General features: G+C 49.9%; 7 protein-coding genes and 1 non-coding gene across 8 annotated transcripts; 3 read left to right on the forward strand and 5 right to left on the reverse strand.

Moving 5' to 3' along the window:
- Positions 1 to 19: 19 nt before the first annotated feature.
- On the forward strand, positions 20 to 2,277 carry CC77DRAFT_1037427 (NAD(P)-binding protein; the record flags this gene model as incomplete). The annotated part of the gene is made up of 6 exons (XM_018527065.1): positions 20 to 351; positions 421 to 630; positions 1,260 to 1,282; positions 1,335 to 1,653; positions 1,702 to 2,091; positions 2,156 to 2,277. Exons 1-6 carry the CDS (start codon positions 201 to 203, stop codon positions 2,275 to 2,277), a joined length of 1,215 nt encoding a protein of 404 aa, XP_018390712.1. The 5' UTR covers positions 20 to 200.
- Positions 2,278 to 3,115: 838 nt separating this feature from the next.
- Positions 3,116 to 3,670, reverse strand: CC77DRAFT_311236 (hypothetical protein). Its single transcript, XM_018531206.1, has one exon. The coding sequence runs from the start codon at positions 3,532 to 3,534 to the stop codon at positions 3,238 to 3,240; it is 297 nt and encodes a 98-aa protein (XP_018390713.1). The 5' UTR covers positions 3,535 to 3,670; the 3' UTR covers positions 3,116 to 3,237.
- CC77DRAFT_t8 lies at positions 3,571 to 3,674 on the forward strand. Its single transcript has one exon. It is a non-coding gene; the product is annotated as a tRNA-Met (tRNA).
- A 781-nt stretch (positions 3,675 to 4,455) lies between these two features.
- CC77DRAFT_1027863 (hypothetical protein) lies at positions 4,456 to 5,935 on the forward strand (the record flags this gene model as incomplete). The annotated part of the gene is made up of 2 exons (XM_018526397.1): positions 4,456 to 4,974; positions 5,021 to 5,935. 2 exons carry the CDS (start codon positions 4,456 to 4,458, stop codon positions 5,933 to 5,935), a joined length of 1,434 nt encoding a protein of 477 aa, XP_018390714.1.
- Positions 5,936 to 6,034: 99 nt separating this feature from the next.
- CC77DRAFT_1004922 (hypothetical protein) lies at positions 6,035 to 7,147 on the reverse strand (the record flags this gene model as incomplete). The annotated part of the gene is made up of 1 exon (XM_018523311.1): positions 6,035 to 7,147. One exon carries the CDS (start codon positions 7,145 to 7,147, stop codon positions 6,035 to 6,037), a length of 1,113 nt encoding a protein of 370 aa, XP_018390715.1.
- Positions 7,148 to 7,875: 728 nt separating this feature from the next.
- On the reverse strand, positions 7,876 to 9,160 carry CC77DRAFT_922668 (concanavalin A-like lectin/glucanase; the record flags this gene model as incomplete). Its single annotated transcript, XM_018533740.1, has 3 exons — positions 7,876 to 8,259; positions 8,320 to 8,860; positions 8,910 to 9,160. Coding segments are annotated over 3 exons (1,176 nt in total), but the record flags the coding sequence as incomplete, so codon positions are not given.
- Positions 9,161 to 9,660: 500 nt separating this feature from the next.
- Positions 9,661 to 10,962, reverse strand: CC77DRAFT_311230 (hypothetical protein). Its single transcript, XM_018531205.1, has 2 exons — positions 10,543 to 10,962; positions 9,661 to 10,485 (listed from the first exon to the last, which is right to left on the reverse strand). Exons 1-2 carry the CDS (start codon positions 10,630 to 10,632, stop codon positions 10,000 to 10,002), a joined length of 576 nt encoding a protein of 191 aa, XP_018390717.1. The 5' UTR covers positions 10,633 to 10,962; the 3' UTR covers positions 9,661 to 9,999.
- CC77DRAFT_311229 (HET-domain-containing protein) lies at positions 10,963 to 13,953 on the reverse strand. Its single transcript, XM_018531204.1, has one exon. The coding sequence runs from the start codon at positions 13,600 to 13,602 to the stop codon at positions 11,293 to 11,295; it is 2,310 nt and encodes a 769-aa protein (XP_018390718.1). The 5' UTR covers positions 13,603 to 13,953; the 3' UTR covers positions 10,963 to 11,292.
- Between the last annotated feature and the right edge of the window lie 322 nt (positions 13,954 to 14,275).

Here is a 14,275-nt window from a genome sequence, read left to right on the forward strand (position 1 = left end):
TTTCTCGACAGTTGTAACATGTCAGGGATGTTTCATATCCGGTGGCAATTATGTCTACGCGTGACGCGACTGTAATCAATCCGCGATATTGCAGACCAGGATCAAGCAATGCGTAGACGCGATCACATATAAAGAGCCCTGGAGAGCGAAGTAACTGTCCTCATTGTGTATTCAAATCGTGAATTCGGATTCTTGTTGCAATGCTCTCCTTTGTCGCTCAAGTCTTGCTCATTGTCTCAGGCGCACTTGCGGTGCCAGTTGAGAACGCTGGAAACTCAGCAACCGTAGGCAAGATACGAGGCGTTCGCGATCCGATCTATCATCTGTATCTCCAGGCCAACTCTAAAAATGGTATGCCACCCCTCATATATCAACCTTCCTCTTTGTACTTCTCCAGTAATTTGCCGTTGACACACATAGCATCCATACCCGTCCTGGGCCCCGAAACAGCAGCTGACGAATTTACTATTGGTGGCACAATTCAATCGAAGAAGACAAGTCTGTACCTGAACATAGCGACCACGTCGACAAGCTACAAACCATTGGTATGGGGGACGACTGGGGATACGACAGCATGGGGGTTGGAGGGTGACACCATTATAACTGTACAAGGTAGCAGCTACGGTCGGCGTAAGCATCCCAGGAGGTGTAGAAGGCACGGTTCGCCCTTTTTGTTGCTAACACGCGATGTAGAGCTAAATTTCCTCGTATGCAAATCGACGGACGCAAGTTACTACGACTTGTATCTTCAGACCGGAAGCGACGTTCCGAGTGGAAGGACGTGCAGTAATTACCAGACAATACATCTACCGTGTCTCTGCTGAAGATTGTTACTGCTGGGCCACTTGTTGTTGTAGTTCATGTTCTTGAAAGAGCAGATACAAAGTAGCAAAGGCAGAAGCTTCGCATCAGGTCGCCGACCTTCGATCACTAATTTAAACGTGATATGGATAGTTTTGTGATCCTCCGCAAATCAATCTTGGAAGACAGCGAGGAAAGTGAGAGATCTGTCCGCGGCAGTGCTAACCACATCGGGTATGGCACGTTTCGAGACCGAAGAGACCCACCGAGGGGATCCACCGATGATTCGATGATTAGTGACGTATCGACCTTGTTAACTCCGAACAGCGTAGCTCTTTCGTTGATGATTAATGGTACAGATGTGGGGAAGATGCTGTTGCATATCACTGTCCCCGCTTCCTTTCTTCAAACGTCCATCGATTGAAGCACATCAACAATCATGTCATACAGCAGAATAGGAGTCGTGACCGGCGCGAACAAGGTACTCATACACACCCACGGTCCCTTCGCAGGTACTGGACTGATTCCTATAGGGCATTGGACGCGCAATCGTCCAGCAGCTAGCCCTCCAATATCCCAAGTCGCCGCTTAACAGCGGACCCTTTTTGATTTACCTGACAGCTCGTGATCAAGGCAGGGGAGAAGCTGCCGTCAAGGACCTGGAGCAAGACGCGCAGCTCAAGGAGGCAAAGGCATTGAAGGCCGATGGAGGGCTATCGGAGATTAAATTCTACTTGCTTGATATCACGAGCAGCAGCAGCATCAAAACGCTCGCAGACCACTTGAAGCAGGCGCACGGAGATGGCATTGACTTTGTCATCAACAACGCGGGAATTGCCATGGATGGCTTTAGTGCGTATCGCTTCCCGTACCACGTATTGCTTATGCTAACGGCTACAGACGCCGATATTGTCAAGACAACCCTCGACTGCAACTACTACAAGACGCTCGAGGCATGCCACGCTTTCCTTCCCCTCCTGAAGCCCACGGGCCGCATCGTAAACCTCGGCAGCATGGCTGGTAAACTCAACAAGTACTCCGAAGAAGTCCGTAACCGCTTCCTCTCCTCCAAGACCGAGGAAGATGTCACAAAGATCATGAAGGAGTTCGTTTCTGCTGTGGAGGCTGGCAAAGAGAAGGACGCTGGATTTCCTAGTGCAGGTTATGCTGTGAGCAAAGCGGGTATAATTGGAGGCACACGAGCGCTGGCCAGACAGGAGAAGGAGAAGGGAAGCAAAGTGTTGATCAACGTCTGCTGTCCTGGCTACGTCAATACCGATATGACGAAAGGTGAGAATCTCCCCTGTTCGGACTTCAAAGGAAGCATTAACTAACTTGGCATACCAAATTTTAGGCAACGGAACACGAACTGTAGAAGAAGGAGCTCAAACGCCGGTGCTGCTTGCAATCCATGACATTCAGAACAAGACGGGTGGCTTCTGGCAGTACGAGAAGGAGATCGACTGGGTTGGATAGAAGTACAACAAAATAAAAAGAAACAGATCCTCCAAAACTGATCCGCAATTTTGTCTTGTCACCATGCCTATGATTCGATAGCTGGAAGTTTACACGCATACAAGACACACGCTACAGTTCTCTTACAACAACGAAGTGGAAAGGAGCTTCAACAGCAAGAAACTTGACGCGTTTACAGGGCTAACGCGTCTTACATTACTAGCGCGGATCTCTTCTGGCGGTAGAAGCGACGCGTGAGGAAGGGGCGATAGAGGGAGGTGCGTCCCACGTTGAAAGAGCAACTCAGCAAGACTTCCAAACTTCAAACAACTCTGATTATGCATATTCTGCGTACCTGGGTGGAGCTGGGCGATTACTATAACCAGACACCATCGATAGATGTCTCTCAACTTCACCAAAGGCGAATCTAAGAGGTTGTAGCTGTGAACCGTGCCGGGGAGTGTCTTTAGCTGCAGAGGTGGCAAAAGTCGTGCCTTCCTCCAAGACCAAGATGGACCCACTTTCGAGTTCGACATTGTGCCATCTCGTGCAACACGCGCCTTGTGACTGGACGAGCGAAATTTAAGGTTATCCGATGAGTGGTGACGCGTAGCTGCTTCGCGTCTTCCTGCAAGACTTCCTGCTCTTTGGCTATACCACTCCACCGCCCTTGACTGACACCATGGCCACCAACGTGAGTAGGACTGCACAGCGGAGATGCCGTACCTGTAAACCATTGACCAGACTAATTCGAGTATCGCAGACTCATGCTACCGCAAAGCCAGCGAAGCCAACGCCTCTCGACTGGGTAAGTTGACCGCAACTCCACTGCCTCGCTCCTTCCAACTTTTTGCTCTCCACCTCTTCGCTCTTCCACGTCTCCACTTCCTACCTCTCGCACTTCTCATCTACTGCACTTCTCACGTTGTTCCATTACCCATCTCTTTCAACTCCGGTGAACTGGTAGCCACGCTCTTGCACCTAAGCTAACATATTGTTAAGAAAACCTACTGGGTAGAGAAGAAAGAGAAGAAGGTACAGGAACAAGAGCGCAAGCGAAAGAGAGAAGAGGACGCGCAAGACGTGCCGCCTGCGTGAGCCCGACTTTGGTGACTGTGACAAGAAGAAGAAGCCCCAGATCATACTGCCGTTGCGTGGGGCTGCAAGTTCGAAGTTCTTTACTTGTTCGTTAGCGGAAAATGGGATTTTCAAGCAATGCAAAGCGATATCTTTGGCGCTCGACCGAATTATAGAACCACATTGTCGACGCCTCCCCATCGAAGAATCAGTTTCATCATCACTTGGTGTAGCTCGGTCTCCTTGGTGTAGTTGGTTATCACGTGGGTCTCATATCACCATATATGACTACTATCATAGTAGATATCCCAAGGCCGCCAGTTCGAGTCTGGCAGGGGACAAGTTGTTTTTTTCGTTCTTGCAAGTTCACGCGTATGCTAGAACTTTGTCAGGTTGTATTTTTTTTTTTGGAATTATCCTCGATAAAGTGTCGTGGGCTCTCCAGGCTACAAACTCGCAAGGAGCAAAGCAAAACTAGTAGCGAGGTATTCTTTGACTTGATATCGTTCTTTCCTCGTATTCACTTTGCAGCAAGGCTGTGTGGCTTGGAAATCTCAGCCGCGTTCTCACAACGAGAGTAGGTTGGAACATCATCTCAAATATTGGGATTTGACGGAGCACATCGTAGGATTGAAAGCATGGACGCAAAAGCAATATTAGCTGATTGAGTTGTGTTGGTGAGCTAGTATGGTCACGGCACGCATGCACGCAGCGATGTATGTTTTCCTCGATGCCTCCCGCCATTAGCCATCGACGCGTCCCCTCAACACTCACCACCCTTGGAATGTGCAACGCCCGCCAGCTACGCCTGGTATAGTCCCGGCTATATTAGAGGAAGCTGCGGGGGTCTTGAATATACCGAATTATAGATGTTTCAGGCATCTTTCTTTTGCCAGACGCGTCGCACAGTAGCAAAATCGGTGTTCACGTGCAGCCGTGATAGATCCGCGTTGCTCAGGGGCTTCCGAAGCGATTACGAAACCCGTTGATGTCATGATTCAACGAACATCCAAATCGACCTCATCAACTACAATCATAACCCATCAAGATTGATGGGCATTCATCTCAATTCAGCAGTTAAATCCTACCAAATTCCAGTCTCATACTATCTGATACGTGAAGATGCCTCAGGCGAAGAAACAGAAGACCGTGCACGATTCCGGCGTTTTCCTGGAGGAGTCGGGCAGTGAGAGCTCAGATTCTGCTTTTGAGACGGTGCGCACCCACAAGAACGACAAAGAGAAAGGCGCAAAAAGCAAGAACAACAGCACGGATGAGACCCAGTCAAACAAGCCTGCAAATCCAGCGCCGTATGATTACGTCTGTATACCTCATCCTTTCTTCGACGTAGAGGACAGGAATTGGCTGAATTGGACATTGGATCCGGACGCCTACATTGAAGATGAATTGGAGGTTTTTGAAAAGCTCTACAAGCCTATTGACGATAAGTTCAGAAAAGACGGTGTCTTCAAAGCACCGCCGAGCAAGTTTCCGGAGCACAAATGGGTGATGATGTGGGATGCTTGGCTGAAGGTGGACTTACTAGGAAGGAAAGCCAAATATTGCGATCCTGACGGTTTCGGCATGGAGCTATACCAAGACTGGCAAGGATGGGGAGTACAGGAGATCTTGGAAAACATGGTATGTGCGAAGATCGACGGGGTATGCTAAAGCTGACAATGAAAAGCTGATCGAGTTCGACGAAAGCTTCCGGGCCAACGATGACCGCATTGAGAAGATGTGGTCGGTGGTTAGTGCAGTGGGCCTCTGGATGAATTGCGATGAAAACATCGACGCGCTCACGAACAATGAAGACGGCAAGACAACCTGCGAGCTTTTTGGCGTACTGGGCTGCGCATTACTGACTGTGCTTGCGACCATTGAAGCAGCAGGCGAGCTCAAGCCAGATTCCCGCTTTCTCGACTTGACTCTTGGTATCTCATATTACTTGGAATTATCGCACGATCTCCCTGCATATGGCATTGAAGGAGAATGTGTAGCTTGGCGCAAAGAAGCCGTCAATTACTTCAAGAAGGGCAAGCTCGATCCCGAGAAGGGAACCTATACAACGAAGCTGCGTATAGAGAAATTGTCCAAAGTAGGCAACTTCGATGGTGACGACGGCGACTACAAGGAAACCAATGGACTTGTTGAGGAGGTCATGACTGGGATGACGAGCTCTGAGAGACTTCAGGCTGAGAGACTTCAAGCTGAGAAAGCGACCGCGAACCCTGTCGGCAGCTCTGCTGCAAATCCGGTCATGATCCCTGAAGACGACGACGCGAACAAAGAGAACGAAAATCCAGAGGCCACAGGCGACAAGGCTGTCTCTTCGCTACCGACTTCAAATGGCAAGAGAAAGAGGGGTTTGAGCGATGCAGAGAACGTGAAGGATACGAACAATGGGAAGAAAGACCCATGGCACTGGAATGAGAAGTTCAACGCGTACAAGGAGAGGCAAGGTGAAACATTGGGTGGTGAAAAGTATGACATTACCAAGATGACCAGGGCAGACAGAGCAGCTACGTCGTTCACTGGGAAAGATCCCCTTGCAAAAATCCCGGTGAAGTATCTAAAGGAAAATCTACTGGATAAAGCTTAGTTGTAAGGAATAGGATCTGTCGGAGTGTAATACACGTTTACGATGATATGTGCAAGTTCCTGTTTTCGATGTCTAGGAGGCGTTTTTCAATCTAGACTGCTATTGCACACACCCCCGACTATCCACTGGCCAGATCTCCTCGATAACCCCCTTCCGATACGCATAATAGACATTATGTAAGTTCACCGTCGGATCGATATGGCTAGGTACCATCTCAACCCTATCTCCTATCTTCAACTCTTCACCCTTGCCTTCCTCCCAGGCAAGACTGCCATGCTCATCACCCAGAACCCCATACGTATACCCCGGTGTCTTGCATTCTGCAAGCCCAGAGTCCGTCGTCAGCGACTTGAGTCCTGCATCAATAGTAATGATATTCGCGCCCTGTTTGCTGAGAACTGTAGAGAGGATGGTCAGACTCTGAGCGTAGTTCGTCGAACCAACGGCGTTGCGATAATCCGTGTCCATGAAGAGGAAAGAGCCAGGCTGTACCTCGGTGATTCCAGGGACGGTGACACAGAACTCTGCAGTTCCAGTTCCACCTGTTGTTACTACATCGATGGCATGACCTTCTTTCCTTAGCGCATCGGCAGTAGACGTAAGGATCTTCATGCTCTCAAGACACTGGCTTTTGCGCTCTTCGAGACCATGGACATGTTGCAGGTGGCCTTCGTACCCTTGTACGCCGATGAGTCTGAGATGCTTTGAGCTGGTGACAAAACGAGCTAGTTCCGAAGCTGGTCCCCCGGGTTGCACGCCTGTACGATGCAATCCCACATCGAGATCGATGAGCGTCATAACTGTGCCCTCGAAATCGCTTTCTGATAGTGCTTGTTCAATGGCGCTTGCGCCCTCTTTGCTGTCGACAACTATTCTTACATCTCTGTACTTCTTGACCAATTCCACTAACCTCTTTACCTTCGCAGGACCGATAATCTCACATGTAATCAGCAGATCTGTGAAACCCTTCTCACACATGATTTCTGCCTCGCTGAGTTTCGCCACGCATCCACCTTTTGCACCCGCTGCGACCATCTTCTTCGCAATGATCGCAGATTTTGAGGTCTTGAGATGTGGACGGATATTGACACCAGTAGGGAGGAGTTGTTTCATGAGTTTACTTAAGTTGGTCTCCATGAGGTCCAAGTCCACAATCATGGATGGCGTGTCTAGCGATTCCAGTGAGTCGCCCACCTTAGGAGAGTACGGCATGGTTGTGTTGTGTACGAGACGCTGGTAGGACCGATGGTATGCAGAACGTTGTTGGTGGTAAATTGTGAAAGCAGCTCGACCACGACTCGAAACGCATATATGCCGGAGAATTACGGGCTTAGTCACAACGTATCGGAGTGCGAACATCGGACACGGCGCTTGAAGATAGGCGTTAGGAGTGAAAAAGTGGGTTGCTTGATCGTGATAACCCGAAATGGTAAGCCGGCGGCCATCCCACCTTCCTGACTGAACACTAGCCTCTAGGTTTACGGACCGTTCATGTCGTACAACCGCGAGGTACCACAGAGGGTATGCATCAGCCTTTTTGTCATGCGTGTATCAATAGAGACTACATTCAGTACGTTCAAGGAGCGTTGAACATAGGTTGCGGTCACGTTGCACTCATCTCATTCTGTACAAGCAATTTCGCAAAACTGAAGTCCAGCCTAGAAACCATTTTCGATAGTCATCTGCGAGTCCGCACGTGAGAGCTCGTTTCTTCTAATATCTACTCAAAAAGAATCCCGGAGTTGTTCGCCTTTTTTTCCTTCTGAGTCATGATCCTACTGAAGGAGATATGGCGCATACCTTAGGGATAGGTTGTTCCATTGGGTAGCACTACTCAAAACGAATGAGCATCTTTGTACGGGCTTGTGCTTAACAGTACTTTCGAACCTGACGAATGAAGCCCGTGAATCCAAAAATGGTGCTTCCATCTATCAAGCCTTGCAGCCTTTGTGCCCACTTTGCTGCCACATCGTAACACTCTTAACCCTCATCTGCCCATCGTCCTTCCAGGTAGGCAGCCACTGGTCCTTGGCTTCCCAAAAGTCGAGCTTTGCCCGAAGGCTCCTGTCAATCCATGGCTTACCGCTCTTACCATCCTCAAACCAGCCATTTGTTGAGCCAACAGCAAGGTTCACGACAAGATAGAACTCCTGGTCGAAAGGAGCTGTGTTGCCTTTGGTGTGCTTCCATGGATTCTCAAGGCGGGTGCCGTTGGCATCGGCTTGAGGGAAATTACCGTACTTGAAAAAAGGCTCATCAAAATGCGTGTACATGACTTGTAGGAGGCGTGTATTGATATAAGTGAAGATGTACTTCTCGCTCCACTAAATGCATGGTCAATACCGTCGCGCACGATAGTATGGAAAGGAAAGTAGGGGTATTACCTCAACACCAAAGGTGTTGTAGTCGGCTGCATATGTAGTGTGCAGCGCCTGGCGCTTGACATTGTTGCGCCACCAACCATTGTGGTTGGCGTCAGGGCCGAAGTGCAGCGTGCTCGAGACGACGTTATTGCCGCCTTGCGCATAACCTGGAGCATTGCCGCGGGACTCCGCGATATCGATCTCACCAGAACGAGGCCAGGCGCCATATACGTTATCCTTGGGTAACATCCAGATGGCGGGCCACAGCCAGTCACCAGTGGGCAGCTTGGCGACGACTTCGACGCGGCCGTACTTGATTGAAGCACCAAGTTTGGTATTTATTCGGCCAGACTTGACAGGATTGACAATTGTACCGTTAGTCGTGTTGGTAGTGGCGACACAGTCGGTCCAATCGGAGCCAGTGCATCCCTGTCCACGGAGATCGATGATGTAGTTGCTGCCGATGAATGTTTCGTCTTGGATTGTTGGCTTTATAACGAGCTCGCCGTTCTTGATGAAAACGTTCTCGTCTGTACCTGTAGTCATCTCGAATTGGCCGTTGCTACAAACATCAATCAGTCCAGGTGTAACAATGGTTCGAGGCAACATACCCATAGCCGCCCAGCTCGACTTCCTTAGTCCAGACGTTCTCGTTCAGCGTGGTGAAATTATCATGGTAGATCTCGCAGTATTTGTGCCTGCCTATGACTCTGAAGCCGTCCCAGATCATGATAGCCACTACCATGAAACCGAGTCCAAGCCCGATAAGAGGAAGAATTGTGCCCCATTTCTGCCTGGGATGCGGCTTGTCGAGCCACGGCATCTGCACATCTTCGGGCTTAACCCGTCGTGAGCGGAAATACTGACCTGGTACGGGTCCGTAGTGGAAGCCAGAGCCTGTGGCTTGCTTGCCCTTGAAGGCTTGCTTGCTGTTGGTGCTTTTGGATTTGTGGACTTTCTCTGAAGGGTCCCCCGAGCGGGCTACAGGGGTGATGATGTCAGGAGTTTCTGTGAGGTTCTGCATAATGTGCTGGTGTTATAGTATAGGAGGAGAGAATAATGTAAAGTAGTAGACTTTTTGTAGCAGGCAAATTCGATATCCGCCTAACATGAAACCTACCACACGTGTACGCATCGGGAACCCTGTGGCCAGTAGACAGTATTTCAACGTACTTACAGAGCGCATGTTCGCATAGCGTAAGCCCGACTGAATGTTCAATGGGCGGTCCAATCCAATTACGCGACAGAGCGACCGAGTCCCTTGGTACGAGTAGATCCCGTTCGCCAGGCTCCACAGTAAAGAGAACATGTTTCCTTCGAACCGTAAGACAGATATGGTGATTGTTGGTCTTGTGTGGGTACTTGTGGAAAAGATTGACGGCTGAGAACCGGCGATTGGATGAGCCACTCAGCACGAAAAGGCTCGATTTTTCGACAGTTGTATCTACCACCGAAAGCACCTTACAGGCATTCGTCGTGTCTCAAGATGACGACAGGATCATGTAACAAATAGCGAATACCTCTAGGTTATGAAATAGGTTTTTCTGTTGAGAGATACAGATCAGTGAAACCGAACCTTTATTCTTTCGTAATTTGAGCGCGTCAGCGCCCTCAGCACTCTGAAACAACAGCTGCACCGAAGGGACATATCACGCTCAAGACGCCCACGACCACAGCGCGTCGCTTGTTTCGCCCGCGCATCTATGCGCCCACTGCCAGACTCAAGTATATGCCCCACACGACACCCACAGAGCAGCCAAAGAGGACCCTCTTGTCTACTGGCACCCACAGGAAGCTGATAAGGCTTATCGCAGGCCAAAACTTGTATCCGTCCTTCATCATTGGCCATAGCTTGTTCGCGCAGTCGCTCGTAACCACGTCCATGGCGTTGACGCCAGGTTTCCCCTGCGCATTGACATAACCCATATATGCCAAAAACATGAGTGTGTTGACGACTGCGCCGATGGTCTGATCAAGCAGGAACTTGATAAGGACGTTGGTCTTGTTGAGGGACGTCTTGGCGGGATCGGATTTCGAGCCTGGCTTCTCGGACGGTAGAGCAGCAGAGGGCACATTGGTAGGAAATTGCTCTTCTAGGTAGCCTTGCCAGACAATGTTTGGCGGGGTGCTGAGTACGCTGAAGAGCGCGAACTTGAAGACTGTGGCATAATTGAGCGCAAAAGGCGTCTGGGCACGTGTCAGCTACAGGCACCAAATAACCACAAATTGCGCAACTGTGCGTACGCCGTCTTGATACGACGATATGGCTTGCGCAAGCACATTCGAAGTTATGCTGAGCACTGCGCCCTGCAGGGTCTGCGATACTATCGACATGATTTCGTTGTTGATCAGGTGTACAAATATCCACAGCCGCGATTGAACAATGGAAAAGTAGGATGAAATTTATCGCAGGTAGGATAAATGCAGAAGAGGAGGCGTGAGGCGTGTGTAGGGCTATGTGTATCAATGTGGCCAGCACATCGACTATTTTCGGGAGTATCAACAATGTTTCGCCCATGGCAAGTCGCGTCCCGCCATCCCGCCATCCCGCCATCCCAGCCCGCGTCCGCCCGTGACGTCAATCAAGACGTGCAGCCCAACACCGCGTTGATTAGGACCGCTTTTCCATAGTACCCTGCCTTGCAGCTCCTTCTCATGAATGGCCCAATGGCAGTGTCGACGCGTACTTACTGGACTGCTGGATTGCACCTGAAGAATAGTCAGACCGTCGCAAAACGACTAGTACGCCATCTTACGTCCTAAAGGAATCGCTGCGGAGTAGAACAAGGTATGCAGTCGCAAACGATGTTGGAGCTAGCCGATAGAAGTTTCATGTAGCTAATCTAACTTAGATCTAATCTTGAACCTCATTCGACCGCGCGGGCATTCTAACAGGCTGATAGCGCGAAACCATAGACCAATACAATCTTGAACAAAGACAATAAGCCATTCGCACTGACAGGACCCTTTCGTGATCACACCCATATTCGCGTCTCACCCAAGTGTAATCTCTACCTTTTCCTTTGCCTCGCTCTCCCAAACGTCCTTCCTCACTCTTCCAAGCGCTTTGCGATATGCAACGCCTTCCACCCGTCTTACCCAGAGTACATTGACGAACTCGTACAGCCCTTGCTTCCAACCGCAATCTTCTTGGTACCATTCGTCAAAGTTTCGAGCATCGATTTCCCAATCCTCGACCGAACCAGCAGATATCTCAATAAGCTCACATAGCTCATCTCCCATCCGAGCCGGGTCGTAGAGCGCGTCCGCGACTTCAGTGTGCAAGGGTGTAGTAAATGAGAAGCTCGGAAGAGCTTTAGAGGTATCCCGAGAACGGTGTTTTAGGGCTGGGGCTGACGAGGTTGAAGTTTCGTCACGCGCATGCGAAGGTATAAAATTGAGTCGGAGACATCCAGCCCAACGACCAGAATCCGTGAGAAGTTGTATGGAAGGACAGCCTGACGTCGTGTTGAGGAATTCTTTGCCCAGTGTAAGGAAGGCGTGTTTCGTAATACAATGTAGAAACCGAGCGTTTACCACAGGTTGCCGGCGGCTTGTCTGGTCGAGGATTGGGATGGGGAAGCGGAAGGGTACGGAAGGGTCACACGAATGTCGAACTGCATTTCCGTCCTCTCCCAAGCTTGTAGACAAGGTCCATCCTGGAGGTAGGCTATCCCCCGGCTTGGTAAACGCTGGCCGCCTAAATTGCAAAGGCATAGTGATTAGAGAACGCTCCGACGTCAGCGTTTTTGAATACGTCCATTGAACAGTACTGATGGTCCGCCAGGAAGTGTATTGTGGTATATCTGAGATAGGCGAATACTCGAACTGGTAATTGGCAGCACTTCTCCAGCTCTCTGAGTTAATGATGCCTTCCCATCCTGCCCAAAACCATGAAGGTAAGATTGTTTCGCCAGCAGACAGTCTTCGCGGTTTTCGCCTCTTTAAGAATGCCCATGGTTGCCACAATAGCGCGGCATCAAAACACATTGTTGGTAGACCAGATATGAAACCTCCTGGGAACACGCTGCTCAAATGTGCCAGACAACTGATGAACGCATCAAGAACATCTTCCGGGAAGGTCAAATCCCGTTCGTTGAACAAAGTCATGAGCCTTGTGAATCGCATCATATCTGGCCAAAGTGAATTATGGAGACCAGCAACAGGTACGTCCATTTTAGTTGCAGAAGTATCAAAGTTTGGTGTTGGGGTGTGGGAAGGAGCGAGTGTAAGTCGGGATATATCCTGGCACTCGTGCCAGGAAGCACATAGACATTCCCAATTGACTGTATCGTTTTGAAAGATGACCCTTCGTGTAGAGAATATGTATTCCTGAAAGGTCCAGCCTCGCGAATACCACTTGGTCTGCATGAGTGATACCGCTTGATCAAGCATATATTTTGCACCATCCAGAGGTTGTCCGTCTGCCCTTCTCTTCTCTTGTTTTGAAGGAGAATCACCATGAACAAGCGCCATTCTACGATGTCCATAAAGACTCAGGCTCGCTTCTTCGTTCTGAGCTGCGACTAAGGTAAAGAGTGAACCTGCATATATCTCTCCCATAACACTTAGTTGATGGTGTTTGGTTGCGTCATCGTCTTGGATGATTGTGATCCGATCCACCCATAGATAAGGAAGCCCCAAATCCCTCATCAGATTGATGGCGTCCCTGATAAGACTAGGTAGCGATATGATCCCGTTGTAGAGTCCGTTATGCTCTTGGAGCTCTTTCAGGTTCGATTTCGTGGCGCAAGCTGAAGCCTCTGCCCTACCCCAAACATAGCTCAAGGCAACATAACGCGGGCGTTCAGGCGCCGCAACCAAACACCCTCGCTCAACATCAACCAGGTAGGACGGAAATGGCGAGTGCATCTGTGAGATTCTGCTACCATGGCAGCGTATTCCATGTAGTTTTTCGCAACGATCTATCCACGTTTGGATGATACCGACATCCAGAATCGTAGCGTCCTGAGCTAACACACTAGTGTCTGCCTCTGAGTCCCTCTTCTCAATGTAAGGAAGAAAAGGGACGAGGTGAGTAGGCATATCCTTCCATGACACATCGGTGTTTCTGGGTGACGCTGTGCGGCAATGGCGTCGTCGGGTCTCTGGGAAGTGCACCGCCGAAGACACCGTTTGGCGAGCGAGTTCTTCAGCTGTATCGGGAATCCATAGCTCCGTTTGATGGTGCAACCGGGGAATTCCAATCCAGCCCTCTTGGGGAGCTATACTCGTGCCGGTAGCCTCAGTCGTTACTGCTTGCTTGTCTTCCTGCATTCTGCACTCTGCTGCTACCACGTCCATGGTCTGTACTAGGCCTGACGCGAGGCGCCTTTTTCGATAAAGTTATATGTTGACCAGATGCTCATGTGGCATGCACATAATTCGATCCTCTACGTGATCCGCTCTCAGGCGCCTCTTTCTTTCAAACTCGCTGTGCACGAATTTGCTCGATATTTTATCAGGTCCGAGGATACCAATGCCTCTTCCACAACGGTGGAGATGGGTTCATTAACATTGGAGACGACATCGTTGGCAGTGAAGGAATATTCGAGTGGTGACGCAAAGTGAGGGGTATGACCCCGGTGACAGGGGCAGCCAGAACTGGTTAATGAACTCTCTATCTCGGTGGTAGAGGAGAATCTGATGCGCAAGGCTGACAGGACAGGTACTCGTCGGTCGGACTCCGAGTCATTGGACTAGCTACTGGTGCAATTTGATTACTCATGGACCAGGTGTAGTCGCTTGGTATGGCTGGGTCAACATTGTATGAAGCTGGTAGGGAAGTCGCCCATTCTCCTATCTGTTCCCCTTGTTGACCAGGGGTGCAAGCGGCGTGGTACGGAGAAACCACCAGTCTTTATCCGGTATCGATTCTGGTGATGATTCAGCTGATCTCTTGTGATGATTCACAAAAACGAGGGACAACGATGGCTGCGCACATCTACTTCATGGCAAGCCACGTTACACCACTCAC

Source organism: Alternaria alternata, assembly GCF_001642055.1.
Source record: "Alternaria alternata strain SRC1lrK2f unplaced genomic scaffold CC77scaffold_2, whole genome shotgun sequence".
In the NCBI taxonomy this organism is placed as follows: domain Eukaryota; kingdom Fungi; phylum Ascomycota; class Dothideomycetes; order Pleosporales; family Pleosporaceae; genus Alternaria; species Alternaria alternata.

Bases quoted from the DNA above. Each gene is read 5' to 3' on its own strand.
- CC77DRAFT_311230 (XM_018531205.1), bottom strand. From the start codon at position 10,632: ATGTCGATAGTATCGCAGACCCTGCAGGGCGCAGTGCTCAGCATAACT. The intron at 10,486-10,542 runs GTACGCACAGTT...ACACGTGCCCAG, and splicing joins TATCGTCGTATCAAGACGGC to ACGCCTTTTGCGCTCAATTA.
- CC77DRAFT_311229 (XM_018531204.1), bottom strand. From the start codon at position 13,602: ATGGACGTGGTAGCAGCAGAGTGCAGAATGCAGGAAGACAAGCAAGCA.
- CC77DRAFT_311236 (XM_018531206.1), bottom strand. From the start codon at position 3,534: ATGGGGAGGCGTCGACAATGTGGTTCTATAATTCGGTCGAGCGCCAAA.